This window comes from Lutjanus erythropterus, chromosome 12, assembly GCF_056507025.1.
Source record: "Lutjanus erythropterus isolate fLutEry1 chromosome 12, fLutEry1.hap2, whole genome shotgun sequence".
Taxonomy (NCBI): Eukaryota; Metazoa; Chordata; class Actinopteri; order Lutjaniformes; family Lutjanidae; genus Lutjanus; species Lutjanus erythropterus.
Window position 1 is genome coordinate 2,042,554 of NC_139328.1, and position 20,293 is coordinate 2,062,846.

Consider the following 20,293-nt stretch of genomic DNA (forward strand, 5'->3'; position numbering starts at 1 on the left):
CGTCCACAGTGACTCACCATGAGTGGACCGGCTCAGTTTGAGCTGATCATGATCTGCTGACACATACACCTCATGGCCAGAAGTATGTGGACATCCAAACAGTAGATGAGGGAGATTGAGGGAATTCACGCCGTCCGTCTGGGCTGAAGGTGAGGGAGAGGCAGGTGTTGCCTGTTTGCCGTCTTCTGTGGAAAATGCGTTCTCAAACTACCATTCACCAGAAAATCCCTGAATAAGATTATCTTTAAAAACAGTTGAAGAGATTCCTGATGTGTCATAGGATGTTTTCACACCTGTAGTTCTGTTCATTTGGTTCGGACCAAGAGAAAAAAACATGGAACACTGATGCATTTTAGCGCTGGTCTGGTTCAAGTTCACATTGACTTTTTACAAATGAACCAAGAGGAGTAAACAAGAAGTTTTACAGACTGACAGGTAACTCGTTGATTGGACAGTTTTGTGATTGTCATCCTGCATCATCAGGACCCACGTGGGAAAATCAAATTTTGATGACAGACAGAGGTTTCTGCAGCACGTTAATACCTCTGATGTGTCTATCTAAGAGCTCCCAAAGAAACCACCAATTCTAAGTATTATTTAGCAAAACTCGGCATGTTATGAATAATGACTAACATGTAGAGACAGGATGAAAAGGAGGCGTGTTGTAGCCACAACAACTACACAAGGCGTTTTTGGTGTCTGTGTGTTTAGCTCTCAATAGTTTTGTAGCTTCTCACTGAATGTCTGTGGTGTGAAGTAATATTTCAACTTAGTGTGTTTCCTTAATCTCTGATGACATATCATGGTCATTTTACGATTTATTACAGTAAATATATAACATATTACTCCTTTAGTTTCTCTCCTGCACCCCTGTTTGTACTGTCAGATGTCTGCTCTATGTTTACGCTCATCTGTGTAGGAGTTGTGTTCAGTTACTGCTGATGAAAACCCAACATTTCCTGATTTTGCTGCTTCATAATAACAGCTTTCATATGACAAAAATCAGGGGACTTCTGTTGTGAAGAAATTATAGGAAATGAAAGGTGGCACCGTTTTTATAGCTGCTCAGCTGGAGACGTCATCAGTTCAGTTCACTCAAATCCCACTCGTGTTGGGTTGATGCGCTGAATCAAACTAAGCCAGCAAGAGTCAGAGAAGTTACTGGCAGTAATAGGGTGAAAATTTGCTCATCCATGTGGGAGTCAAGTTTTCATCTCTGCTGGAGCTGGAGATGATAAATTCCTGTGACCAACACAGAGTCATTTGACCCGGGAACGAACGTCAGTTCTACCCTTTGTTATTGAAGACAAAAGCCAGATGTTAATGGGTTTTTTTGTCCAATGTAAAAGGGGTATTAGTGAGGTCCATCACAGTCTGTGTTTCAGTTCATCTCAGAGGTGTTGGATGGGGTTGAGGTCAGGGCTCTGTGTCACCAGACACCAGATAAGTAAAACTGTCTGTATGGAGCTGGTTTTGTGCTCGGGGGCTTTGTCATGTTGAAACAGGAAGGAGACAAACACGAACTGTTGACACAAAGTTTGAAGAACACATATTCTCGTGCTGCAGCAGCACGAAGAACAGACAACCAGACCAAAAGTGCAGTAGTGTCCACATACTTTTGGTCATAAACAGTTATATACCTCAGTACCTCAGTTTACTGTTGGTGTTAAACCATTTTTCATGAATATTGACGCTGAAATGTGCTGAGGCTACAGGTAATTTGGTGCAACGTGTCCTGCCTTCTCAACCAATCATTAGGGGAGTAGATCAATCAATCAGTCTCTGTATCGACCACACGGCTGAGGTTAAAGTGATTTGTTTTCCGCACAGGGTGGAAGGAAACAGCAAAAATCTCCCTCATAAATATAACGTTTTGACACGACAATTAGCAGGACAGATGAGGCTGCGTTCACAGGTGCTTCAGTCCAGGTTCATCTGTCGGGTTAATTAGAAGTTTTCAGGGTCGTTCGTTTCTGCAGCAGAGAACAAACTGTACTGCGACTGCAGGAGACGTGAGCAGGTTCAGAAGGTCCAAGAGGATTTCGTTCTGACGTTTTGTTTATGGTATTGTGACTAATGAATCAGCTGGTGAGCTGGAAGATGCCAATTATCCTGAATGATTTACTGATGGTGCGTTTAGGGAAGCTGACTGTCAGAACTGGACTGTCAGTGACCACTGTACAAGACTAGAGGAGGAATCCTACTTTAATTTAATCTGAAACTACTCGATCTAAAGCCCCTGGAATCTCAGCAGCCTGGTCAGTGGTAATTTCTTCAAACTACAATCTCTATACACATATCTGCGTATGAATGTGCAGAATCTGTAGGCATGGGGAAAGATTTTGGTATTGGAAGAATTCTGGTTTGCATTGTCCAAGTACAGACTACAGCATGACCGGGCTTTGGCTGCATGCAAGTAACAAACAGTTTGTATGGAAAGCAAAAGAGGAGGAATTTATTGGCTAAAATGCAGTCTTGGCGGTGGGCGGCGTCATACTGTATGGTTCTTGCAGCTTTTCAAGCAGCTGTTTTGCATTTAGAAATCTTCAAACAACCAGTAGGAGGTGATGATCTCCGATCATCTGCTATCATAAGACTTGCTACTACTAACTTCTTCCACCTGTTTCAGTTCATATGTCAGCTAAATATAAAAACAAACTACAGTGTAAAAACGCCAAAGATACATTTTAGAAACAAAAAAGTATCTCCTTTCTTATATAGCTTGTGGACCAGAGAGCACTGTCGCATCCGTTACACATCTGAGTCTCATTTGACCCTTCCGAAGTCCCACCCCCTTTCACTCTGTGCTCCAATGATACTTGAGTAAGGTAGGGACCTCGGTCAGCTTTCTATTTCTTGTTTCCTGGAGGTAGATATATTATGAGCTGGATTCGTCTATGTTTGAAGATAGTTAAAAGAAGTGGCTGGAGAAAAAGCAGTATTCATATTTTAAGCTAGCTAATTGCAGACAGCAAAACACTAGCAAACTAGTGAGCTAATTTACAATCATTAGCTAGTGTTTTGCAAGCAAAAAGGGGCGGGACTTAGAAAGGGGTCACTTCTTTAAACACACAAATTTTAGGGATCCTTATCTAAAGTGTTTTCTATGTTATATGTCAAATATCAAAATCAGTATTGGCTTAAAAAAGCACAGTGTCATTGTAGCTGTAGTGAGGATAGTTCATACAAACTGTGTCATAAAATCATGAATGTACACTAGAAGATGTGGGCATGACACTGGTCACAAGGTTAAACTGTGTCTGGCTGACACAGACCCCCAGCTCACTTGTAATGACGCTCAAGAAAGAGACATAAATGGAGCATTTTCAGCAGAAGTGTTTCAGGGCAGAAGAGTTGCTGACATTCAGTTTTCAACGTTGTTGAGGACTGCTGTTGCACAGAGTGACTGGTTAGTTTGTTGTCATGTAAATTCTCCTTAAACAGTGTTGGCAGAGGTAGTCAGGGAACATTATTACTGATTCACATACAGTGGAAATGAAACTGTACATTTTCTTTTGTGTTTGTTTCTGCACTCGTCGGTGAGTGAAATGACAGCAGTTTTGTCTGAGCTGACAGGACAGAGGAGGTTCACTATGTGAACTGAATGTTTCTGTCTTTGTAATTTCTTTACAGTCATTTCATATGCATGCATAGAAACCCCACCTCTGACCTGCATCTATAACCTCTTCTTCACCGGCACTGTGCATCTGGAGGTTCAGTCCAGGACCTGACTGTGTAATGAGCTGCTGTCAGGTGCTGAAACCAGAGCACACAGACCACTACCTGCCCAAAACCACACAGGCACAGTTAGAGATGAGCAGTATTCAGGGTTAGCAAGTTAACTTTGAAAATGAAAAAATGTATTTACTGCTACTTTAACCATTTTTACTGACCAGAGCCAATTGCATGTCAGTCACGTGTGCACCAATCAAACGGCAGCATGTTTCAGACTGATCAGCACTGACTCTGTAAAGAATTTGTTCAAGTCTAATTAATTTTCCCGCCATGCTGCTAATTAGTACTCACCCTTAAGGTGACCCTCTTGCCGGGGTGTTAATTGGGTGTGTGTGTTGCACATCCTCTTCTCACTGTGCTTCCTTTCTCTCTCTGACACACTGACACTCACACACACTTCCTGCCTCTGTGTGTCAGTGCAGTGATATCAGTTGGCAGCTGTGAGGTTTCACTCAGCGAGAGCAGCCAGTGGACTGATGAGGACACATCAACAGTTAGAGTCAACACACTGATTTTGTGTTATTAGTCAGCAGACAGGTACAGCTGACACACACACGGGATGTGACTTTAAGGGGCTCTTTGTTGTTGAAAATTGTAGTATTCATTATTTGTATTAGAAACTGCTCAGCTCATTTCAGTGAACAAGCCTCTTGTGAGTGACAAATCTGCTTCCATGCATTAAAATCATGAAGATAAAATGGAAGAAAATGCTTAAAAATTGCTGATGAGGCTGCAGATTGGCTGCCTCTTAAAACTATATATATCTCTGTGTGTGTGTGTGTGTGTGTGTGTGTGTGTGTGTGTGTGTGTGTGTGTGTGTGTGTGTGTGTGTGTGCATGACCAACAGTGCTGGAGCTTCTGTCTGCAGATAATCTCATACACTACTAGACCCATCAGTCTAATATTTTTTGTGCATGTTTATGATTCTATACTCAAGGACCTGTCATGGTTGTAGTGATTTACAATTTTTGCAAAATGTTGAAAAAACAATTTTATCAAATTCTCTGTTTTATGCCATCTCCTGACTTGTCACTCCTCTTAATTAGGTGGTAGGAGCCACAAGTCATCAACAACTGCTGGACTATAAAAAAAAAGGCTTATCTTGTGTGATTCAGGTCACATTTTGGAAGGAACTTAGTCTCATCTTAAACATCTGCAGATAAATTCCACATGAATAAATCCCCATTTTCCTAACTTTGCTGCCATCGAAGCTATACGTCTGCAGGTTCACCATCTTGGAACATTCAAAGTCTGCTAGTAAACAAATGAGAGATGTAGACTTTACTACAGAATTGACTGTAACTTGCTTAATTCTGAAACAGTTTTTATGAAATTTGATTTGTTATAAATGTGACAAATTGAACATTATACTTGTAGGAATCAAATTTGGTCTAATCATCTGAATGCCAAAACACAAACCTTCTGAATAGACACAGCTTCCACTGGCACATGCAGACTCAGACCTATGTACAGGCAGCATCAAGTGTAAATTATTTAGAATTATAGCTTTTGTTTCCAAAAATGTACATTCTATATGTATGTTATAAAGCCACCCGATTGCTTGTGATGTTCTGAATAAATAAAAAGATTTTGCTGGGATGTTTAAATTGAAAAGTTTGGACATCACACTATCTTAACACATCTTTAAGAAACTGTACATACTATACAAAAACACTTGTATTAAAAAAAGATATTCAAAACTTTGCAAATCTTTGCTGGTTGCTTCTGGCTGTTGTGATGGCATTGCAGTAGGTGCTTCACTGTCTGTTGCCTGGAGATCTGCACTCTAATGAATTTATTTCACTTAAATGCATTAATAAATGGATGACTGGTCGATTGTCTCCACTAACCACTGTGTCTAGTTGTGTCTAGTTCATAGAGTAAAAGTCATATAAAGTTACACCAGTTGGAACTTTTGTCATGTTAACAGCAACAGTCTTAAATAGTCAAAAACAGACTGAACACATGTTCAGTATACTTCCATACAGGAATTTTCTCTGTGGCTTTTTTGAGTTGTTAATCTCTTTCAGTCCACTGCAGTGTCCTTGAGGCGGGGTTTGCTCTCCGTGATGGTTTCCTTCTCTTTTGTCTAGAACTTCTTGTCATTTTCAGTTTGCAGCTGTTGTCATTAAATGTAAGTTTGCCATCGGTCTGAGGTGGACATTGTGAAGCCAGGACTGTAACCGTGATTAAAGACCATACAAATAAAGCTGACATGTAATACATCTCTGGAATAATTTCTGAAGCCTCATCCTGCTCCTCTGAGACTCCAGGGTCAGTCCATGGTTCAGCTTTGTCCAAGGGCACTATGACGGTGGAAGTGGGCTTCATGAAGCCAACATTCAGCCTCCAGTTCACAGGGGGATAAACCCTCCTGCTGGGCCTGATTATTAAACTACTGGCCCTCTTGTTACTGGACAGACTGTCCACTTCTACTGTAGCTCAGTGTACTGGAGGGGAGAGAAGAAATTCATAAACAGAGTTTCGTCTTAGCTCATTTTTGTCATTTTGCAAAAGCGGAAGAAGTAGCATGTAAAAAAGAGGATATGCAATAAAATAACACAACCTTGATGTTGCAAAACCTGTTTTTTCTTCTACTGCAGACATTCATGTACTTGGTGAGTGGCATCTACCATCTGCTACACTACTGCCAAGGACAAGGGCAGACTGCAGCAAATCATTTGCTCTGCTGAGAAGGTGATTGACTGACTGATATTTGTTATCACCCTTACACCACTTCCTAACAGGAAGCAGTGAGAGAGGGAGCAAACATCAGACTGTTTCAGTTTTTCCCAAAGAAGATGCCCTAACTTGCTCTATGTGTCAGCGAACAGTCAAAGCAACGCGTCACTTTGCAAAGTTTCTGAAATCAGCAGTGTTTCTAATTGTTCCAGACAGTCGAAGAACACACTCAGTGGTAGATCGGTAGGTTCTGGAACCGTCTCAGACACTGTATTTGGTCCCAGTTAAGCGAGAGGCTGCTGAGCCTGGTTCAGTTTCCCGCAGTGTGAACTTAAACACTCCTCTGGTGTTCTGAGCTGCAGTTTCCAGCCAGTCTCAAGTCATAATGAGGCCTTTAGCTGCACAGCTAACTGAGCTAATGGTAGCTAGGAGGAGCTAGCTACAGCCAAAGAGAGTTACACCAGAGAGTATAATGCTGAACATTTAACAGTTACTCTGGTGATATGCTGCCCCCTGTTTGTTTGGAGTTACCCCCGACAGGTGGTCATATTTTACATGCATTCACCCCATGTACTGAGGCTGTCAGTCCTCTGCAGCAGCCGAGGGTTTGACTTCTGGCCCTTTGCTCCATGTCATTCCCTCCTCTCTCTCCACCCCTTTCCTGTAATATCTTCAGCTGTCCTATCATTTAAGGTTTAAAAAAGCCAACTTGGCACAAACGTCCACTGGGAGACAAAGATAAACTGATTTGATTTTGGTGGTCAAAGTTTAAGGTCAGTGTGACCTCAAGTTCATCCCGTTCTTGTGAATGCGACATCTCAGGGATGCCTGGAGTCTGTAAAAAGTCTGTCTCTGTAAAGATAGTCTCTGTGTTATTAAATTCTTCCTTTATTCAGTCTATACTACACATGTCATATGAGTCTACACAGACATGAGTGTAAACTCCACGAGGCAGTACTTCTACTTTCGCTGCTCAACAAAAAGTTGTGATCATTGCAGAATTAGTTCTTTTCTGTTGTTTCTTTTTTTGTTTTGTGTAGTTTATACTCCATGTTTGTAGATCGAGGTATGACAGATCTGTTTCACTTGTTCATCTTTCTGAAAAGCTTTTGTATTCACCCTCCCCTCACCCTGCTGACCCATCGATACAGCGCTGACTCACTGCGATAAGTGTTCGTAACGCCTGGAGCCACACAGTTGCGAATAGCTGAGATGCGTATGACGAATGCTGTTGCAGTATGCTGCTGTGTTGTTGCTCTCACCGCTGCTTAATCTCCTGCCTACAGGAAAGTCTTTACGTTAGCCTACTTCAGTGTTTGTCTCCTGGCTGCACTAATATTGTTTTTGTCAGATTCGTTTTATCAGCCCTCGCTCTCCTCAGAGGGATCTGTCATTTGTAACAACAGTACGTCTTTTTTAACCTGCATGGGAGCGATTTGCTGAATGTACACAGAATAAACCTGTTTTTGATATTTTATTCATTTCAGGTCCTTACTTGAAATGAAAATGGCAGAAAAACCTCACTAAAGACAGGTAATACTCCCAAGACGAGCTCTATTTGAAGAAACCCGGTGTGATGGCTAAGAAGCCAACCGGTGACAGTCTGCTTCCTAATGCATATCACAAAACATCCCAGGCCTGCATGCTGTCCAAGCATAAAATCAGGGTGATATGGTGTTGCCGTTTTTATCGTCTCCCCGCGCGTGGCTGTCAGAGCGCCATGACTTGATGCATGCAGTCGTGCCGTCACTGGATTGTCAGGAAAGATGAATTTCCTGCTCCTGAGGTGGATTCTGTGATAAGGTCAGCCAGGAGACGCTTCTGTGTTTAATGGCTGCTCTGTTCCTCTGAGAGGAAGGATAACACCAGACGACCAGCACATCCAACCTGCAGTCTGTAGAACTGAAGCTAGAAACACAGCGGAGCTTTAAGGTTGAGGAAAGCTGACAGGCTGATGAATGGCTGTAGTTAGTTGATGTGGATGGACGGGTGGAGATTTGCATAAAGGCTTCTCTGCATGAGATACTGTGTGGTATGTTTTTTTTTTTTAAAGTGACACTGGTTATTAAAACATGATTGATAACACAAAATTAACACTAAATCTAAGCAATTTCCTGGAATTGTAGATAATATAAGGTCTTTATATTATCTACACAGTTTCAGGGAAAATCAAATCCATGGTGGACATTAAAGGGACAGTTCACCTTTAGTGGTACTTATCCTGCTAGATAGTTTTGGAGTAAGTTGCAAGTTTTGGAGATATGGGATGTGGACATGTCTGCCTTCTCTCCAATATAAAGGAACCAGGCGGTACTCAGTATGTGGTCCAGAAAGCACCAAAAAATACATGGAAATACAAAAAATACTAGAAATCAGCACCCAATAATCTACCTGCATTGGTGCTTGGTTGTTGATTTCAGACCCTGTTGCTTCATCTGATTGCCTCATCTGACTCCACTGAGACCACTGGCCAAACTATTTGGAAGTAATATTTGCTGATAATGATCGGTGGTTAGTTGATTGCAGCACCCTTGGTTCTGCGACCTGAAAGTCGTCTGTGCAGTGACTGTAGCTCTGAAGATGAATCCAGTGCTGATTAAGACTTCTCTGCAGACAGAGTTGTACAGGGCTAACTGAAAGCTGTCTAAACAGATCGCCCTCAGCTCTTGACTCCACAGAAACCAGCAGTGGAGCTGTCACCACTGATGTCTCCATGACTCAGCTGTTTGATAGATGCCCTGTCACACCCCCTTTGAGAAAAAAAAAGTTATAGAACAGAAATTTATAGTGCAGAGAGTCACACTGTGACTTTGACAAGTCAGCAGTAAATGGCTTAGGATGCAGATGGAGGCGGGAGGAAAGCTGCTGTTTGAAGAGTGATGGAGATGCTCTTCTTGGTTTGATATTTGCCCCCTGTCTCACCCCAACACACACGCATGCACACACTATGGCTGACAGTCTTCATGTGTTTGTTACAGACTGAAGCCACACCTGGGAAATGACCACAAATTATCAGGCAAATGGTTATAATTTTTTTAAGTAGAAATGTATTCTAGTAGATGACTTGTGTTCATCCGATGTCCTGATCCATTAAACTCATTTGGCTAAAGTATTCAATCACAGATGGTTGAAAAAACAAAGGAAAACCCGACATAAAATGTGCTGTTCTGCTCGAGCCTCTCTGAGTGTGTTGACTTCTATTGGAGGGATCGATTGATCGATTGATTGAACAGCACTCTTCCTAATGATATTCCCTGTTTTGATGATAATGGTAGAGAACTACAAAATCTCCCATAGGTGTTCAGCTGGGCTGAGATCTGGAGACTCTGAAGGCCATACAGTAGCATATGATCTACCTCATTTTCAGTTTCTTCAAACCATTGAGAGAACCCTTTGGTTGCGTACAGAAGCAATTTCCTTTCATTTTTAAATTGTCTGTAGAGCTTGAATTGTCATCAGCCACAGTTTGTTGTACACAAAATGTTTCCAGTTTAATCCAATAACTGCTACGATAGTAGCTCCCAACCTGGGTGTCGATAAATCTTAAATGGACTGTGTACACCACAGGTTGCAGGTTATTGTGAAACACTGGATGATTTCAGGCTTCTAAACAAATAATCGAATAAAACAATCTGAGAAGAACTGCTCACAACTCCTAAATCTACTTTTGCACCTGTTAAAGCCTAACTTCCTGTATCAGAAATTATTTACTAGAATCACACATATATAGTGAGAACTATAGTTGTACGTTTCATTTTAAATTCCTTCAAAGTCTTCACTACAGACATTATATGAGTCTTAGAACAATGAGCCAACTGCATCAGTTTGAAATCTTGTTTCAGCTCAGGACAGCGTATGTGGAGGTCATGTTAATGCTGGAAGAACTTTAAAAATCTCTGTTGGTTGCATCTGGTAGTTGTGGTGGCACTGCAGTAGGTGCTTCACCATCTGTTGCCTGGTGGGGACCTGCACTTGATTGACTGAGTGATCTCTGATAGTTCCTCATACATTCATACAGGAGGTCGGCCAGTTCAACCACAGACTGCTGCTGTCAGCCGGTGCAGGTCCTTGCTCAGGGGCACTGCAGCAGTCGTTGGCAAGGAAACATTTTGTTTGTGTTTCCTCTAAATTGCCCTAATTTACTCAATAATCACAGAAATACTTTTTTTTCTTACAGTCCTCAAAGTATACGTTAATACATTACAAAAAGACAAAAAAAAAAACATAAACCTTGCAGAACAGCACCTTTAAAAGGATAATGCATTAATTAATACATTAATATACATTACATAATACATAATACATTAATTAATTAATGTAACTTATATTTAATGAAAAAAGGAAAGCATGATGAAATGCCAGTCTCAACCTAAACCTAAATAGTAACATAACGTAAGATATGTTAAAATAATAATAATAATAATAATAATAATAATAATAATAATAATAATAATAATAATAATAAATAATTCTTTTTACCGTGGTTCACATTTATATGAGTTATTCAATTTCAACATGTAAAGGTCTAATTTATTCATTAGTCTGAATGTCAGCTTTTCCAATGCTGTCAGATGATCAAGCTGACTAAAGCAGGAACTGTCAGACGGAGCATCGGAGGCCTTCCATCCACACATAATTAGTTTGTCCCAGCATTAGGACTGTCTGTGTCCACTCTGTATCTGAGGGACTGAGATCTCTGAGGAGTGAAGGATCAATAAATGAGGAGAAAAGGCTCTGAATGTGTTCAATCTGGGTGCTAATTCACATCCCAGTCACCAAAATACAAAATCTCCTTTGCTAACTGGTATATTTCCAGGAAAATAAAAATCTTCAGATACACTAAAGATGCTGTGTTCTGTTTTTATGGTTCTTTGGGAATAAATAGGTGTTGGTGTTGTTAGCATAAAACAGTGAAAGCCAGCAGATCTTAATAGAGTGCTTAACACACATTCTGCTCCACCTCTACTGCAGCATGCAAAGAAAATGTGAGGAAGAAGACATAGCAGCCCTGTTTCCCCTCATTGGTTAAGTGACTGTGTAACTCTAACACGGATGACCACTGTGATAATGGAACTATTAACCCAGGAAGTGTTAGTGCCTCGTCTAACCACTCGTCTCCACAGCACCACTTAAACTCATTACTGGTCTCTGTGCAGCCCACCGCTCCAATAAAAACAGAGTTAACATCCCAGAGTTCAGCAGATTGAGGGTTCTCCGAACACGCTGTCACGCTCCTCCTCCTCTCTGTGGCTGATGTACGGTGGCCGAGGTCCTGATGGCCGACCCTCCGCAGAGCACTAAACACTCCCCCGCCTCAACCGCCGACTCCTTCATCTGCTGCTCAGTGGGCTTAATAGACGGACGGATGTGAAGTGTGTTCTGTCACAGCCTGTTGCATGTGGCTAATGGAGGGGCTGGCTGTACAGCAGATGGTGACGAGAATACAGTAAATCATTCGTCTCAGAGGTGGTGGCCTGAAGGAAAATACTCAAAATCTGAGTAATGAATTACATCAAGAAGAGTTTTATGAATAGTTAGTGATTCTTTTCTTGTAGCCATTCATTAGAGTTTAAAGTTATGTTCAGTGACACTACAATATATTGAATATCACAACATGACAACAAAAAAGTCTCAATATTGTACTGAGCTGTGACGATATCTACTGTGAAATTAAAGGGTTAGTTATTTATTTTATCATGCTGACTTTATCTTAAAAAATACTTATTTTATTCATTTATTTATTTCTCAGGGATAGTGAATATTAATAAATGTTACTATAAATATGTCAGAATTAGCCAAAAGGCTCGTTTTCAGTGGGGGATGAATATTTTTTAGTTTCTTTACTCCTCTCTGACAGTAAACTGAAAATCTTTGAGTTGTGAGTAAAACAAGACATTTGACGACGACATCGTAGGCTTTTTTTGACATTAACTGAGAAAATAATCAACCGATTAGTTGTCTATGAAAACAGTTGTTAGTTGGAGCCCTAGAATAAATTTTTGACACATGGGGACTGAGCTGGACACGCTGTAGTTTCTTTTTTCTTGATTTTCAGAAAACTTTGACCCTTTTCAGATTTTCCAAACTGTAAAATGTGGCAACCCTCTCTTGCACATTTTTTGTTGTGTCTCCCTTTATAGACGCCCCTGGAGGAGAGGTGGCTCTCTCCTTCACCTCAAAGACCTCATAAATCTCTGACTGTCATCTGTCAGTCCAACCTTTACACTCACACACACACACACACACACACTACAGTTTGCACTCTACTCATATTTTGCTGTGTCTCTGCAGGGCCAAAGAGAAGAAGACGAAGGCTCCGAGGACGCTGATCACTGCTGATGGACGAGTGATGAACGTCAACGAGCCAAAGTAAACACACTTTTTCTTACTTTATAAAATATTGCATATTATGCAATATGTGCACATATGCAATATATTTTCATACATGCATGCATGTTATAAAGTAAACTGCCCAAGCAGCTGAAATGATTAATTGATTGACAGAAATTAATTAGCAATCATTACAGTGGCAGCATCAATTGATTGATGGAGAAAATAACCGTCAGATTAATCCATAATGAAATGAGTCATTAGTTGCAGTCCGATACAAAATATTTCAAAATGAGCTCCACCTCAGCTTTTTTTTTACAGCAGTAAAATCTTGCTTTTAAATTAATAAATGAGTCACATTCCTCTAATGAGATCAGACAGAACAGTACAACAGTCGCACGGGATATTTTTTTCTTTATTGAGAACTTTTACTTTTAATGCTTCAGATACTTTTTCATGATTATACTGCAATGCAGTTTTTACTGTACTGGTAACAGTAATACTTTTACTGAAGTAAGAGATCTGAGTACTTCCTCCACCTCTGTCCAGGTCTCATCTCAGCAGCTTTGTTATGTTGCAGTGGTACAGTATTACCAGCTATGATTGGTTGTGAGGGAAATCAACCAATGCACTCAGCTACAGCAGCAAGCGCAGCAGAAAGCAACATAATTGGTTTTGGTTCTCTTCATCCAGAGCAACAAAACACATCCAATCAACTGCTTCAATTTTGTTTCGGCTCACAGCTCCACTTTCACACAGTTTCCTGTCACAGTTCTTCATAACCGTAATGTTTTTTTTTCTTTGAGACCCTCGATAACCTCGTTCAAACTGCTCAGACAGCGGGGCAGGTGAAAAGCTACCAGGTGCCATGTGATTGCTTTATTTGTGGTCTTTGATGTTTTGATCTCTGGTGCTGGATTGGTTCACCTGCCATCCGAGAGCTGCAGCGGCGTGCTGGGGGGGGGGCAACCTGATAGCTGCGGGCCACCCCGGTCACCCTCCATTAGCCAGAGGTTTATATCCAGAGCAAGGCCACGAGGGTCAAGGCCTTAAAACACGGCTGATTTAATTTGTAATCTGAGCTGAGGACACACTCAGGTCAGGAATGTATCCTTTATATGATGTATCACTTTACATCAGCAGGCAGACGGGACAGCATGGTTCACTGCAGCCTGGGCGATAACAGTCAAAACATCATGTCAGTAACGTTAACAGTTTTTGTCGTCCTTTCATGGATGGCTTGTAAAGTCATGTTGTATAGATTGATGCTACTCAAACAAAATATTTCACACAAGAAAAAGTATTTACTGAAAGAATAAACTGACCAAGAATTTGGTCGATCTGTCAGAAATCACATGACATGTCTGGAAATGTAATTGTATTGCAGCATCCTAGCCAGGTGATCATGTGATTGCTCCTGTGTGTTTATACGTGGAGGGACCTGAATCTTGTCTGGAGCTGATCTCACACACTACTGACTGTTTTTGGAGCACATTCATGACTGTGTGCTAAAGGATTCAGATTTTTGAAAAACCTTGAAAAGCCTTTTTTATGGCTCCACACCAGCAACAGCTGTTGCCACAGGAACATGTTTTCAGGTCTTCTCATTCTTGTGAATGCAAAATCTCAAGAACACCTTGAATTTCTTCAAACTTGGCACAAATGTGCACTTGGACTCAAACATGAACTGATTAGATTTTGGTGGTCGAAGGTCACTCATCTCCGTAAAACATTTCACACAAATAAATAATCAGGTAAAATTATGAAGAGTTGATTTTACAGACAAAATCTTGTTTTGTTCATGTTAATGTTGGCAGAACAAATCTCAGCTGGTTGCATCTCGCTGTTGTGGCATTGCAGTAGGTGCTTCACCTTCTGTTGCCTTGAGATCTGCTCTCTGACCTCTTCTAGTTTATATACAGTATATTTTAGAGCAGGAAAAAGTTACCACTTGTCGTATGTGAGCACTAAAAGCTGTCGAAATGTCAGTTGAACAGACAAAGTCAACCTGAGGCTCTCAGATCCTGTGATTTTTTTCATCACAGCATCACTGAATTTGTCATCAACTATTAACCTGAACACTTTATGATGTTGTATATATTACTGTATCATTACTATTGACCATCAGTATATCATCTTTTCTGTGGTACTGTGTTTGGTTCAGGAGATATGATGCAAAATACCTGATTCATCAGAAAGTAAAATGGCCACCATGGGAACCATAAGGGCATTTTTGCGATGGCTCCATTTTTGAAAAAGTCTCTAACAATTTCATTCTTTTATGAAAACGTGAATGTCATGTTCACATGTCACCTGGACTTCTACATTTATTCTTTGGATCAACAGTGACTGAAGGTTGATAAGGTTGAGTGTTACCAGTTAATAAAACTTGTGGCCTGAGCCCATGGACCAATAGGTTTACTTGCTGCACAGCTAACTGTTTAACAGCAGCTACAGTTAGCATCACTTAGCTATCACTTTGCTGTTCCCTATTTTTTATTTTATTTTGTTTATTTATTTATTTATTTATTTATTTATTTGAGTATGAATTCAACAGGTGTCCAGTTCCTACGTACTTTAGCTCCTTTAAAGAACATGTTCGCAGCTCTGCAGTCGGGTCAGTTTGTTTTTTTATGGCTGTATTCTTCCTCTGTGTGAATTACAGGCTGGATTTCTCGCTGACTGAAGATGAAGAAAACAACACGATCGTCTTAGACCTTGCAGTTTACAGGTAGGAACAACAAGCCCAAACTCTCAACAGCTTCATTTATGAAAATATAATTGGATTAAATCTTCATTGGGACTATAACATTACAGATATTTTGCTCTTAATGAAACACCTGACAAAATTTTTTGAAGGATTCATTTAGTTGTTCTTTCTTTCTTTGGCCTCATGTTAGAAACAACCATGATGTTGTTTGTTTCTAACTTTTAAAGTCCTTGTTCAGTTCTCTGCAGCACAACTTTGTGGTTAATCAAGTTTCAAATATTTGTGACCGAAGCTCTCCACCAGCACAACTGATCCATGTGGACGACCACTGACCCTGTCTTTATTTAACCTGACCTGGACCTCCACCTCCTCTCCCCTCACAGACACATGGACACCTCGTTGATAGATGTGGACGTTCAGCCGACGTACGCCAGAGTCGGCGTCAAAGGAAAGGTACGCTGTGGGGATTTTCATTTGAAGATTTTCCGCTCACTGTTTTGGCTGCACACTCTGAACTTTCCAAAAGGGCAGCAGCAGAGATTTAGACCCACGTCTTAAATCTCTTTCAACTTATTAAGTTTATAGGTCAGACCTTTACTCAGCAACTTTTCCATCATAGAGATGTTCGGAGTTGGCCTGTGCTCATTCATTTCTGATGTTAACCTCTGCAGAATGTAAGAATATATATAAAATTCTTAAAAACAAACAAAACATGTTGTTCCTCGGGCCACAATTCAGCCTGTGGAGAACTGAATTATGACTTTGATTTCATTAATCATGCATCACATCACGCATCCTTAGCGCTGCTACATGTGAACATACAACATGTCCACATACAAACACAATATCCTTTGGTGTCCTCATCACTTAAATTTCTCAAACAAATCCCGCCTTGAAGTAATGTAAGACCGAGTGTCCAGTCTTTTGTACACCTTCTTGGCTTTGCGTATTTACCTGGCGTCAAACCTGATTCCTGGTCAAATGTCAATGTCTATGAACCACTGTGTCTAAGGATCCAGCTGCCTTTAATTTATGCCGATAATTTTTTTGTTTTACTATACTTTAGTTTCCCTATTATAGGCAGCCATGTTGAAGGATGTTATGCCGCTCAGTCCAACTGAAGGTGCATACCCTCTATAAAGACACAAAAGTAACACCATTCAGGCTCAGTTTCCCCATACATTCATACTGGAGATCGGCCAGTTTAACCACAGACTGCTGATGTCAGCCCGTGGAGGTCCTCGCTCAAGGGCACTGCGACAGCAGTTGGCAAGGAAACATTTCTTAATCCAGCCAGTTTGGGGATTCAAACCAATGATCCTCGAACCTTCATCAGCTCAGGCATTAATGAGTTAAACTCATGTTTCTTCTACCTTACTGAGTAAAGGTGTCTAATGTGTTTAGGCGAAGGGGTTTTGTTGATGTATGGGTTCCAGAAACATCAGCATGAGCTCTTATTTCTTACTGTAAGGTGTTGATGCAGCTGACAAGTCAAAGATCTTCTCCTTCAGACTGCAGGAGGAGAAGCAGCAGGCGCTCAGCCAGACCACTGCAGGCTTGCAGCCCACTGTTAACATTACACTCTGCAAAGTAACAGCTGCAGTATTTACCGGCTGCTTTAACTTTGTATATGCAACAAGGCATTTTTCCCTTCACCCTACCTGCTCCTTTAACAATCCTTAAACTGAAATGACTGGAGGTACAAGGCACACCATTTTCTCTGGTGTTGTTGTCACATGCATTTTTTATAAACCAGTTCCATTCAAGACTCTTTGAACCTTGGTGGTATCTCATGAACCAGCCTATGTTCCCACCAAGTTGGTGTGGAACCATTGTAATCAAGGATGTCATCAGCAGAAGGTGCTGGACAACAACCTGTAGAATGTGACACATCCACTTTGGTTCCTAAGGAAAAACTGCTATTTTGGTATCCAGTCAAGAACCAACTTTTCAGGTTCCAAACCCATTTAATTTGGGTGGAAATGCTCCGTCCACATGGCTCAAAATTAGGTGCTTGAACTCTAACGGGTCTGGTTCCATGTTGATAGAAAAGGCCTATATTTTTTGCAACGATGTTGTACTACTTCTCCTGATCTTTTTGAGAGGAGACTGTCATTATGCACCGAATCCAAGAGTCTGACAGGAAAAATATGCATTTCAAGTGTTTGTACAAATGACCAGTGCTGTCGTTGGAATGAACAAACAGCAAAAAGCTCTCCTATGGCATGTTCCTGCACAGAGGAATGTCTTTATTGATTATGAACAGCCAGTGCACTTACAGAAGCGTGCTGCAACTAAAATACACATCGACAGTCGCTGTGTTTCCATTAAAAAGGTTTTGCATTAGAAAAGGTTGATGGATATGGCAGAATAAAAGTTTTCATGCTTCCCTGAGATGAACCTTTATCCTCTTGTCTCTGCACTTTAATGAACAAGCTGCTTCAGGATAAGGCTGAATATTTTCTTAAAACATATTTATGTCATTATGGTGCGTTCAGCTCTATTCTTGCTGGCAGATTTTCCGTCTGCACACATTAACTTGTGTCCTTTTATTGTCTGTATATATAATCATGCTGGCTCCCAAAGTATCTCCCCGTTCAGTCTTAACACATGTCGCTAGATATTTGAATAGGTGGTAGAAAATCAGAACTTTTGGCTAAAACCTCACTGTTCATGTTGCACCTTCATGTTTTCACACACTGCCTGCTAACATACTAATTTGTCAACAGTATGGAATGATTCATATGATTACAGGCTGCTGTGAATTCATGAGGATGATGCTTGTTGCTGAGTCGGGGGCAGAGAGAAGTGTGATGGATGAAGACTCAGATTTAGAGCAAATAAAAGGCTGTCACAAGCTGCTGCATCATCAAACCCGGTTCTGACTCTGACATTCCTCTGATTCGTTTACGGAGAGAGTTTATTACACCTGCTGAGAAGTCATTTCCCAGCTGTGAACTTTAGACAGTTTTTTTCCCAAATGGCAGCTCTCCAGTGCGAGACTTTTTCTCCAGTAAATCCAAAATTGATCAGCCAGCGTGTTGGTGTAAATAAAATATGACCTGTAATCACCTGAGCTACCTGCCAGCAGCAGAGGATTCAGTATCAGCAGGAGCTGAGCAGTATTTTTCTTGTGTCAGGTGTTTGTTTCCCACACTGCGTGAGATTTGCTCAAGTTTATTGTGGAGGGAGGCTCAGTTCTGCATGTCACCGTAACCACTGAGTTCACCTCCAAGGACCAGATACATAAAACTCTGCAGATTCACGACTCAAACTGTGGGACGCACAGAGACAGAAATATGCAGACAGTTTTTCATCAGATTTATAAAGCTGTGTGCTCGCCTCATTCTGGTTTATAAATCTTATTTCTACTCCTACATTTCCATAAAGCAAAGCTGTGCAAAATACAGCAGGACCTGTTCCACTGAAAGGTTCCATGTGGCCATCATGAGGTCTTGAAAATATTGCAATTCATTGCATTATCTGAGTCCACATGCGTGAGACTTGTAAATTAGCATGATTAACACCCTAATAATACCATATAAGGCAATGCTTCCTGCCTCATATGTCGGGAAGTGTTCATTCATGAAAATGACACAAAAGAGTAAAAAGAAGAAGTTTATGAGTTCAGAGTTTGTAGTTCTGCCCTCAGAGATCCATAAAGAAGATCATTTTAACAGCGTCAGCAGTGGAATGAAAAGACCTGCTAAAGCAAAGAAACGGGAGAAGCGAGTGCTGTTAATGCCATGTTACCTGAGGGTCGGGCTGTCGCTGAAATAAAGAGGAAATGTCTTGATATGAAAATGACTGAAGAGACAGAGGACAGAGTAAGTGAGGATGTTCCTGTGGACAGAGACTTAATAAACCTGCATGTGCAGATATGCAGCCAATACACCTGTCAGCAGGTAATAATCATTAAATTAATGATGAGAGGGTTTATGAGGAATTTTACAATTATATTATAATTTGAACTGTAGTCAAACAGGATAATGTCAACATAATTATGAAGTCTAATTTATTTCAAAATGTCTTCAAACTAATGAAACATACAGTTATTAGTGAAAAACTTCAGTAGCAGATACCAGCAGACTGACTCTGACTCTACAACAGGTCTGAAACACTCGGAAACTGTGTTCATCTTTCTCCTTGCTTTGGCGAGGCTTTTTTTTTTCCATATTGAGCCATTTCATCTTCATTTCAGTAACGGTACGTACCTCAGGTGCCATTAACAGCACTCATTTCTCCCATTCGTCTGCGTTAGCAGGTCCTTTAATTCCACTGCTGACGCTGTTAAAATGAAAGACTTCCCTTTATGGATCTCTGAAAGCAGCACTTCAATCTCCAAACTCATAAAATTCTTCTTTTAATTATTTGCTGCCATTTTTATGAATGAACACTTCCTGGCATATGGGGCAGGAAGCGCAGCCTTATATGGTATCACCGGGGCGTTAATTATGCTGGTGTACAAGTCTCATGCACGAGCACTCAAATACGAACAGGTGGATCATTTACAGTTATCTGAAGTTCAGAGCATTTGCTCAATCTGGTGTGATGATGCTTGTATGAGCCCTTTGTACAAAAAAGTCAGAGAAAGTTAGGATAAGATAAAAAAATGTTCTCTTCTTCTGCAATAATATTATGGTCTTCTGACTGGCAAATTTGGCGCCACCTACTGATTATCTTGATGAACCAGTTCCAAATAATCACATAATGATTCTTTTGCAGATTTACTCCAAATTCAATTAAAACTTGTCATACATTTAGACTGAAACTTATGTGAGCTGCTACACTCTCAGCACTCATTCTTCTTTTTTTAATACCAGTTGATTTGTGGGA

At 40.7% G+C, this 20,293-nt stretch overlaps 1 protein-coding gene across 1 annotated transcript in view; it reads left to right on the forward strand.

The window, feature by feature from the left end:
- dnaaf11 (dynein axonemal assembly factor 11) overlaps window positions 1–20,293 on the forward strand; it is a 46,289-nt gene that overhangs the window by 7,393 nt on the left and 18,603 nt on the right. Inside the window, exons 8-10 of the mRNA XM_084733171.1 lie at window positions 12,709–12,786; window positions 15,413–15,478; window positions 15,841–15,910. Of these exons, the coding sequence (XP_084589297.1) occupies window positions 12,709–12,786; window positions 15,413–15,478; window positions 15,841–15,910 (214 nt within the window). The remainder of the gene's footprint in view (window positions 1–12,708; window positions 12,787–15,412; window positions 15,479–15,840; window positions 15,911–20,293) is intronic.